This window comes from Morone saxatilis, unplaced genomic scaffold, assembly GCF_004916995.1.
Source record: "Morone saxatilis isolate NCDOM2014 unplaced genomic scaffold, NCSU_SB_2.0 Contig2, whole genome shotgun sequence".
Taxonomy (NCBI): domain Eukaryota; kingdom Metazoa; phylum Chordata; class Actinopteri; family Moronidae; genus Morone; species Morone saxatilis.
This window is the reverse complement of record NW_023339762.1, coordinates 6208518-6219733: the sequence shown is the minus strand read 5'-3', so window position 1 is coordinate 6219733 and position 11216 is coordinate 6208518. Positions and strand designations below refer to the sequence as shown.

The following is an 11216-nucleotide window of genomic DNA, read 5'->3' as shown; positions in this document are numbered from 1 at the left end:
CTCCCCCGCATCCATCCATTAGAGTCCCCTCTGCTATGCTTTCTTCATCATCCACACACACACACACACACCACACACACCAACACCAACACACCACACACACCCACACACCACCACACACACACACACACGTCTTTTTCCTCACAGTAACAGTATGAGAGGCTGTTAACGTGTGACACAAAGATGCGTGAAGAGACTAATGCAGAGAGACAGAGAGAGAAGCAGTTGTTGCCATTTGAGGTAGAGGGCATCAGTTTACTTTTTATTACTGTCTATCCGTCAGACGGACCTGCACTGCAACACACAAATACACACAGATGTAACTCTAACCCTAAACCAGCCGCTCGTTGAGGAGAACCAACCACACACTGATGACATCTGATCACCAGAAAAACCGACCCAGAGGCAACATATGCTCCGACAGATTAATTATTCATCAATTCAAAGAAAAAGAAAAACAGTATCGTGTTTGAAGCTCTGACCATCCGCCAAACAAATAGCGTCTCATCTAACAGCGCACATCTTGTTCCAGCTGAACATACGGGGAGTAGCGCCACATTAAACTCTAGAGGCTTTACAGTTTAACAGGTTACAGACAGTCTGAGACAGACTTAAGTAACAGAGAAAAATACATTTCATAGTGGTTCTTACTCAATATATCAATATAGACCAAGTGGCAGGTTTGTGAGGAACACCTAGCTAATACAACAGCCCTACCCCCACATCCTACATTCACAAAGGTTTTAATGTAGCATGGCATTCTGCCGAGCTCATGACGTTTCATTGGCTCTGGCAGATTTACATTTGTGAGTGAGTCTGGCGATGCCGTGCCAGGCTAGTTAATGTGCAGTTGTTGATCAAACTGTTTTAGGGAAGTGCTGATTGAACTGTACGGCCATTCTGGAGACTGTGCTTTGTAGTGCTGTTTCTTAAAGGGTGTCCACTCCCATTTATATCAGTTAGGGTGGACTAAACATCTCAGTATAACATAAACTAAAATAAAGCACAAACTACAGACAGAAACATAATCCTAAAGTTTAATCAACAGCTCACTGAAACAGTTTCTATTAAAACCTAACATTATAACCTTTAAGATGGGAGGGTTTCTCGCAACTGTGTCACTGTATAACATTACAGCCCTGTGAGCGCCGATAATAGGGTAGTTTGATTTTCATGATTTTATGCGACACATTTTAAAAACTGACACAATTCAATACCTTTAACATCGAACTAGTCAGCTAATCTAGCCCGCAGCTTAAAGGCCAAATAATGGACTCAACACACAAGTACTAGAGATGCTAGTAGATTAACTTATGGTTATGTTCCTGGAACAGGTACAAAGATTGATAAGTAACTACATAAACACAGAATTTGTTATTTTCCCCATCAGCACAGAAATTAGCTATATTTCATTCGTTTATTTTTTATTTTTCACGATTTACCTTTAACTCCATCAGCTGTTTACCAGCTGACGACCTCCAATATGGCCGCTGCAGGCTACCTTACAGGAAGCAGGCTCCTATATGCTACAGTCCATTCATTTAAGAGTGTTAAGTTCTCACTACTCGGACAGACGCTGGCAACATAAACCTGTAGTTATACTGAGTGAAACACAACAAGAGGGAATGGACCACTGCCAACAAGATACACCTCACCCCATTATTTATCACATTTAGGTGTTGGCAGCTACTGTAATTGAGAAAAGGTACATGGGAAGGCTCAGAGCAAACTAAGAGCAGCAGCTTAAACATCAACAGATAGATGTAGTTAATCTCTATAGTCTCCATCTGCATCAGTCCCTCCTGTCCAATGAGGCAGGCAAAGGCAGGAGAAAGGATTATCAGGAAGGGAAAATGAGCGGATGACAAGATTGAAAGGAGAAAGGCTGGAGAGAAGAGAAACAAAGGGTCAAAGAAGGAGTAAAATCAAGGCGGGCAGAGATACAAAATGACACGTCTCCTCACCTATAAGGATGGAGGCGATACTGGCAGGACCGAGGCCTAGTGGTGGGCGATGTGCCTCCTCCGTAGTCGTCTGAGATTCTCCACAGAGGGTCTGGAGATAGGATGTTAAGGCGTGGCTGAGGGCGGAGCTCAGCTGAGACCAACGCATCGACCTGTCTACTGACACTCTGCCCAGCACCAACTGGCTGCTGGTGACGCCCTTCGTCTCTTCCTCCAGGGCCTCCACAGGACACATGGACCCCGCTCCTCCTCCACCTGAACACTGGAGACGCACCAGGACCCGGTACAAGTCTAGAGGCAGAGGGAACAGAGGAGGAGAAGTCTCTTATACTGTACATGTATATATACATACACATTTTCAGGACTATATATCTTGCACATCTCATACTGCTTTTCAGCCTTTAAGTGATGTTAATAAAATTGATAATTAGGTTGTATATAATTATTATATTACAGTAATTGTTAATTTTGTTAATATGATCAGAAGTACAAAACAGATTAGGCCACTGAAAATGTGTAAACCATCTCTGTTTTAGAATCAACCTGCCCTGACTTATATCAGGAATGTTGTCAGTATGACCATGACTCAACAGTGCTGTGATCTCAGCTTGTCTCAACCTGTCTGATCACATGACCGCTCATATCTTTTCCAATGTTGGACTACATTTGACATGTAATCATCGCCATGTCCCTAAATCAGCAATGGTAAATGGAATTATACTGTAACCAATAAGAATGATAGCCAAAATGACAAAATAAGACCCAAGTATTAAAAAAGCAGAATCTGTCTTTAAGGCATGAAACCCATGTGCTAATACACACAGACACACTCACAGAGGTTTTCAAGTAGATCTTTGCAGTCATCAGTTGCCACGTCATGAATAGTGCGATTGCACTTGTCCCTCCTCTCAATGTCCTGTTCACTGTGGCTGCACAGCACCTCCAGACACTCCTACGCACAGACACACACACACACAGATCACAATCACAAAACAGTTTGATGACAAGACAAAAAAGCTTCTTTCAGATGGACAGCTTATTTGGTCTTTGTGAGTGGTGTACTGTCTGTATATAAAGATTTTTTGCAACACAAGCTCTTGTGTGTCATGAAAGCACATATTAATGACTGGTCTTCATTCATATTCAAGTCAGACTCTCCGTCTAGTTTAGTCTGGAGTCTCCTGCATTCGTTTGAGCTGAGCAGGATGTTTCAGCCAGCAAGGTCAACAGTCCCATTAGCCACTGTGGAGACTGATGGAAGGGCTGGACACAGACAGAGTGGACCGATCATAATCAGTCAGGGTAGTGTCGTAAATACACACAATGGTGGAAACATTTTAACAGTATATCGACTACAACATTAGATGAGTAATGAAAGCAGGAGGTTGACTTAATGTAGAACCACTGAGATTAAAACAGTTATTTTGGCCACCAGGCCCAGATACATTACGCTTTATCCATTAATGCTAACATGTTAGTGAGCTATTGCCTATTTACACATCAGGCAGCCATGGAGCAACATTAGCTTTCATTTGAATTCTGTCCATCTGATGAATGTAAGGCCACTGTTTTGCCTGCCTTTTGGCAGGTACAGTATCAGAACCTAAACCACGCAGTAAATGTGCCTTGAAGCCAAAACAATGAATTTAAAGAGGCCAAAGAGCTCTGTAGTTTTGCACACTGTATAACTGTGGTTACAGCCTTGCAAGTTAACCATTTTACATCAAACATAGTTCAAGTTAATTTATTGTAATAATACATTTTGGTGGCTCTTCCTCACCTTGAGGCCCAGGGCAGCAGCCATGTGTGCAGCCGTCCAGCCGTCATTGTTGGCCTGGTTCAGCAGGGCAGCAGGCAGAGCCAGTGTGGGGTGGGGATCAGGGGTCACAGTGGGATCACCCTGAGTCGGGTGGCAGAGGAGGAGACGCAGCGTGTCCACGTGTCCTGAGCGCACCGCCGCGTGGAGCGCCGTGCAGCCGTCCTGTAGAGGTAAAGGGGAATTTATGTCCATATGCACATTGTTACTACTAACATCTGACTCTGACTTTAGCTTTAGGGAAACCAGTGAATATTCCCATTCAAACTTTACTGAAATGATTGATAAAAAAATCTGAATTGTTGCTGATTAATTTTCTGTTACTGGACTAATCAATCAATCAACTAATTGTTTTGACTTTAGTTCATACACATGGAAGCACACATTATGATTCATACACCTCAAATGCTCAGTCTCAGTTTTTACTGAAAGTCACAGAAAAATGCCCAGAATCCTTGAATATTTTAAGCTAATTTCCACCTGCATTTTAAGTCTCCACTAATATAAAAGTTGATGCCAGCTCTACCAGGTGAGCTACCAGGGTAACCTGTCAAGACTTCTTTTTACCCACATTTTTATACTTTGTATTATGAATCTACAACATTAAAAAAGAACCCCAATAAAAACAAAATCAAAAAAATCAAGCTCTGACTGTATTGCACATTCAGACTGTACTCTCATAACCCAGTTTAGAACTCTTCCTCTGTGTTAAATGATTACGTTTGACCCAACACACTGGCCAACATTTCTGGTGTCTAAAAATACATCTGTGCTGAAGAGGTCAGATATGCTATAGAGACTTTGGCAGCTCTCTGGCTCAGCAGGGAAGCCAAGTTAAATGTAGAACAAAGCAGGTAACTAAATATAGGGCCTCATCACATGCTGCCACGGCAACTAACGGGCCCCTATGGTTACCATGAAGACCCTGGAAGACCATACATCAATTAGCTTGCACCAATTAGACAACGGAACCCCTGAGAATGCTTAAATCCTTTACATGAAGCAGGATATGTGTAAAACAGTAAAGAGTAACAAGTGACACAATGTGAGAAACACCAGAGCAAATGAGGAAACAGGAAATATATATATAAGGCTACATTCCTGTGTCCAAATTATTGTATACTGAGACTATACTGACCATTTTACACAAGATCTTGTGTCAAACACATTTGCGCCATGACTCTACAATCTAGAAACAGACACTATCTTGATATCTAAGGAGCAGCAAAAATGGGAGCACCATGCAGAGCTGCCTGTGTTATTCACAGGAGATACAATGTTTTCTTACTGTCCAAAATTAATTTCCTAATGTTTAAATCTTGTCTGGTACATCTACGGCCAATAGCCAGTATGCCTGGAACAGACTTACCGTAGGTGTGCGCGAGCGATCGGCTCCGGCGCTCAGCAGGACCCGGACACAGTCCAGCCTGCCGGCCTCACAGGCCAGTAAGAGAGGAGTCTGTCCCCCTGCCGCCGCCAGATCCACAGCAGCTCCTGCAGCCAGCAGCACCTCCACACAGCTGGAGGCAGGGTGGGGTAAGAAACACACATGCACAAACAAACATATAAATATAAATACTATACAGAATACCCACATACTGTACGGTGTTAACTCATACTGTGTAATATATCGGTCTGGCAGATATTAATGGTTGATAATTTGCTAATTCTCTATTGTTAGAAGGGCATGATATGCAGACACCTTTTTGGTCAAAAATATAGTGGTTCATCTCACATATATCTGTATGTGTGTACATTTGGGAAGATGCATTTTTTTTTATTATTTTACCTTCATTTTTATTATTAAGTTTATTATAAATGTGAATGTGTGTATACAACACATATATTTTGTGTTGTATACACACATTCACATTTTGCTGTACATGCACATATGTAAACCTATAGACAAAGAAATGCATGCAATAATTACACATGTAAACTTCTGAGTCTGAGCAGAACCTGCTCAGAGACAAGAGAAGACATCAATCAGCCCTCCACCGGTAACTGATCATCTGAGGAAAATTGAGCCTGTCTGCTAATGCAACGACTGAGTCACGACCACCAAAGAAACATTTAACCCCATCAAATAAACTGTGTGTGTGTGCGTGTGTGTGTGTGTCAGCATGCCTTCTGGATATCCCCACTCCATAAATAACAGTGTGATCAGATATTACAACACTGCACATTCCCCAGCTGGTCCTGGGCATCGTGTTTTTGGCGAGCACAGACACACCAGACACACACACACACACACACCCCACTTCAGTTGACAAAGCCTCTCTAGCTGTGAGCTTGGGATTCATCCTGGATCAATATGCGTGATCAGAACTGGCTGTGTATAGTGTAGGAGAAGATGTTTCCCTCATCATTAATAATGAATAACTACCAGCTGAAATGAAATCAAGCTGCAAACATGAATGACAGCTGCCTGTCACTGGGCTTATTTTAGCTGTGGGAAATCACCCCATGAAGCTTCATGAGTGATGCAGAACTAGTCTCAACCTGACAGTCTATACTGTATGCCACAAAGCTGCCAGTTCATACACTACCGAACAGACATGCTGGCACTGCTTTTGGCACCGAAACCCAACGTGGTTAAAGGCACTGGTCTAGCGGCCGTATTTCACACATGGGACGTTCCAGCTGTGCTCAACTCGCAGAAGACATGTGATTAGTCATCAATTGAAACCTCATACAATACTGTGATAACATCACAATCAATAACATTGTCACTATGATACACGAGAAGGGAGAGGTCCCAAAACATCACAGTATACAGTATAAAGGCTCTTAAACCCCATTTGCACAGGACTAGTATTACCAGGGGACCTCTAGTCGTTTTTCATAATTGCAGAGGTCAGCTGATCTTAAACAGTGAAACCTCAAATTACCGTATTTCACCAAAAACAGAGGTCCTGTGGTAATATTAGAGCGATTCGGCAACTCTGTAATGTGGGATCTTTTTTTTTGCAAGGTGTCAAACTGTTATTTTATTTGTGAGCGAGCGGAACTTAACGTGGAGCAGCAGGGGGAGGGGGAGAAATATGGTCCTGCAAGCTTACAGGTCATTGATTTATTAAGATCAGTACAGTTTTTTCTATGTGGAGCGGAGTGATTTTCTGCAGCTGTCTGCAGTGTTTCAGGCATTTATCCACATTTCAGCACTGAGATTGGTCCATAATGAAAATGGGAGTACAAACACCTTTTCTGTTGTATCGCATCTATAACATAATCTACTGAAATGTCCATCAAAATACAGCTATTAATGTGACTGTGCAGGTCTGAAATGAGTTGGATTAATTAAATTTTACAATAATGCCGTTCAGGTGTCGCTGAATGTATTTGGGATGATGGATGTTTGCTCTCCACAACTGGCTGCGTGTCACATTCTTTCCTTCGACTTAATTCAATATTTGCAGCTTAACACAGCAGCAGAAACCATAAGTGAGTCTTTAAATTAAGAGCATGTGACACAGTGGGGGTAGCTTCAGTGAATGCAAACTGGGGGACGATGTCAGTAAATTCAAGAAAATGCAGTCTATCCTGTGTGACTGTGCTGCACAAAACACAGACTTTTAAACTCACATCCTGGTTAATACTAGTTCCACAAGGCTAACCACGTGTGTTGAGGTTAAGACTTTTTAGTTAAAGCTGGAATAAGTGGTGGTGAAACAATTAGCTGATTACTAATGATTCCATTTTGATTATTGATTAGCTGTTTATGTGATATATTGATGTAATATGCCAGACTCTTACCAGTTCTAGCTACTCAAATGTGACGAATGTCGAGAATATGGTCGAACTACATCCCAAGGATATAGGTTGTGGTGCAGAGGCACAAGGAATATTCAATACAATATTCTTCCATGATAAAAAAAAAAAATCTAATTTAAATTTAAAATATTTAAAAGATTCTGGTTAGGCCTTGGGGGTAGGGGGAATAAAAGAGTGATCTTAGCCTGTCGTATTCCATATATTTATCTGCAGCCTCCCAGCTGAGATTAAGGTTAGGTTTGGAGTTGGGGGCTGGGCGTGTGTGTGTGTGTTTGTGTGTTTGTGTGTTTGTGTGTTTGTTTGTGTGTGTGTGTGTGTGTGTGTGTGGTGTGTTGTGGTGTGTGTGTGTGTGTGTGTGTGCGCGCGTGTCACCTGCTGTGGCCGTGGGCGGCAGCAAAGTGTAAAGGTGTGAATCCATTTTCATCCGATACATCAGCAGGCGATCCCGAAGACAGCAGCAGCTTCACACACTCTGACAGAGAAGGAGAGATCATAATGTAGTAGCCTACTGTTGTACAGCGTGAAACTTAACTGTAACAGTAGATGTAAGCAGACAGAGTAAACTAACTCTAGTAATTATAGCCTAAAATATCATAAAAACGACTAAACATCTCAGAATAAACAACTACAAACATGCACTGTGCACAGCAACCAGGTTATCATGTTGCCATGGATAATGTAGGTAGTGTGGTAGATAGGTAAAATCAATGTTAATCAATTCATGAAAGAGCTTTATATTAATCACTTGGTAGCACACAATGCCATGAATGTCATTTTAAGTCCACAGTCCTGCCACCCTTTTAAGCTAGCTTCTGTTCCACCTACCTCAGCCTGCGTTTGCTTTCACTGGGTGTTATGAAAAGGAAACATTATACAGTACTACTTTTTCCTTTTAATATTCGGAAATACATATGTACTTCTCAGCTGGACAGTGAAGTTTCAGCACCTCCTCATTTTACAATAACAAAGATACATCAACAATAATAGCTGTGGCGTTCAACTACTACATTTCCCAGAAGTTTAGCCATAGAGCTCTTTTATCTTTATTAAAATGACATGTCGTCCAAATTTTACTTTCCAGTACAACAGCATAGTACCCATTTATCTTAGAATATGTACAGAAATCCCCCGGAAAGTGTTCCAGCTTTTCAGAAAGACTGATGAAAGAGACCTTTTATGAGAAATTACACTCAATATTAAAAGCTAGTGGAACAGAAATGGGGCAGGACGTCAGCCCTCTCTGGTGACATGAGCCTATACAAAACAATTTTAACAAATACAAGCAATGTACAGTATGTTCTGTTCTCATTTATTAAAAGCAAGCTAAGTAAATGCATAAAAGTCAGGGATCACCTTAGTTGTGCCTTTAATAATGCAGTTGTAGACTCAGTAGTGCAATGACAAGGTAGCTATGGCTAACTGCTACATACCACAAGAATCTTATTTTAATTTATTTGACTAAATAAATGAGTAGTCATCAATGGAGTTAGTGCAGTGTATGCAAATGTTGTTGTCTCTTAATCCCATTCTGAACATTTTCTGTTGAGTGTATAGTGTTAGTAACAGCTAGGTCTTTTCCCCAGTTTTGAAATGGAATTGCAAGATTGTAATACATTTTTAATAGAATCATGTAGGTTGTATAGAGGGTTACCACCATCTAGACTTTCCTTTTGGTTAAGTCAACTATTAGGAGACAGCCCTACCCTGAAAACCAAGGGGAGGTTGGCCATTTTGAATTTAGTTGTTATTTTTGGTGACTTACACGCATTAGAATAGGAGGTTCGATAACTTACAGATGACGCTTTTACAACTTTAAACGAAAGCATGGCGGGCATAAAAGACATGTGTCCGCTCCTTGGTCTGCTTGAGAAGAAAACAAAAGAAAAGAAAGCTAATTCCACATGAGAACTACTTCCTGTACAGACAGGTGACTTCCTGTTCAAACAAAACCACAGCTATGAGGCGCTACAACACTGCTAAAAGAACCCAAAGCCTGGGGCAGGACACGGCAAATTAGGTGCTATATGGACCAACCAACAACATGCAGAGTTAATACAGAGTGAATTGAATGTAATATAACAAGTTTTCTTTCTACCTTCAAACCATTTGCCTGTCTGTTTCATGGCTTCCTATTGCATGTTACTCAGTGTATGTTTCATGTTACCAGTGTTGTTGCACTGTACCTACCCTTTCAGACAAAATTTTGAAGTTAAGTGCACTGTAGAACTACCACTACAGGTAAAAATAAAAAATGCATTATGGGAAGGTTTGTGGTCTTTCATGTTTTCAAATTGAACAAAAGGTCTCAGATCAGATGAGAAGGAAAGCTCTTGGGAAAAACAAAGGACAATAAATATTGATTGGAGAAAGAAGCCCGTGTTGTGTGTGTCCTCTCTGTAGGTCCACCTATAAGCCTTCAGCACAGCTGTCCTTCGGCTGCGTTAGTCGTATTCATGGATCTATACTGCTCGACTGACAGTGTTTTACTAAACATCTCAGCAGGGAGGCAGATCCTGGTAGACCTGCAGTGGGAATGTGTGTCCGTGTGTGTGTACTTTGGTCCACATGCATTAATTACTCCGTGTGTGTGATGGCATGCTCGGCACTGCCAGAGTTGGTAATTCTGTGTGTGTTGTCTCAGCTGAACGAGTATGTAGTCAACATCCATGCTGAGATTACAGCCCTGACATGACAGTCCATCTCATTTAATGGCAGCCAACATAATGGGATCAGCAGCAGCTCATACAATTACAGTATTTACAACAGCACATGGAGAGTGTTTATCTGCACTATGTCCTTGTCCTCTCACTGCATCTTCATCTAGTGGTGAGAGGCACAACCAAGGAACTGCTTGCTTTACAATGCTACAGTATTCAGAGTCTTTATGGGTTAGCTTAACTAATCAGTTAAACCCAGGGCTATTCAATTACAAGTTTAATTGGACCAGATTTTAAAACCAGAAAAAGGTAGATGGGCGAGACATTTTCAGCATTTAAAACCCCTTTTTTTAGCTTTTGATAATAACACATTTTAAACAAATGTAAATAAATGTTGTAAAAAACAGCAGCCGTTAGGAGATGGCGGTAAAATAAACAAATACTTGCCCTGTCTAGGCAGGGTTAATCTGATGGTATTCGTTGTCAATTATATAGACATGTTTACAGTAGAGCACTTCACTACATGTGGCTGTCAATAGCCCGATGATTTGAAAAACTACTAAATGTGGTTGCATGAGAAACACTGATTTGCGTCGTCACTGCATCTATTAACATCCTGCCTGATCAGTACTGAGCATGTGCAACTCTCAACAGTGATGAGAAGGAAGCGAGATTGCTGATTCATTAACTACTTCCACACACACAATACACCGATCAGCTATAACATTATGACCACCTGGACACCCTGGTGGTCATAATGTTCTGCAGCCCCTTACCAACAAACTATGATGCACTGTGTTCTGACCCCTTTCTATCAGAACCAGCATTAACTTTGCAGGTTTGGAGATGCTCGGAGCCAGTCGTCTAGCTATCACAATGTGGCCTTTGTCAAAGTCGCTCAAATCCTCACGCTGCCCACTTGTTCTGCTTCTCTTCATCAACTTGAGGACAAAATGTTGATGATACTTGCTGCCTAATATATCCCACCCACTGACAGGTGCCATG

The 11216-nt window shown here is 41.5% G+C and overlaps 1 protein-coding gene across 1 annotated transcript in view; it reads right to left on the bottom strand.

The window, feature by feature from the left end:
• cttnbp2 (cortactin binding protein 2) overlaps positions 1 to 11216 on the bottom strand; it is an 83965-nt gene that overhangs the window by 18387 nt on the left and 54362 nt on the right. Inside the window, exons 6-10 of the mRNA XM_035665636.1 lie at positions 7927 to 8026; positions 5150 to 5300; positions 3745 to 3945; positions 2799 to 2916; positions 1965 to 2255 (exon numbers count right to left, since the gene is read on the bottom strand). Coding sequence (XP_035521529.1) covers positions 1965 to 2255; positions 2799 to 2916; positions 3745 to 3945; positions 5150 to 5300; positions 7927 to 8026 — 861 coding nt within the window. The remainder of the gene's footprint in view (positions 1 to 1964; positions 2256 to 2798; positions 2917 to 3744; positions 3946 to 5149; positions 5301 to 7926; positions 8027 to 11216) is intronic.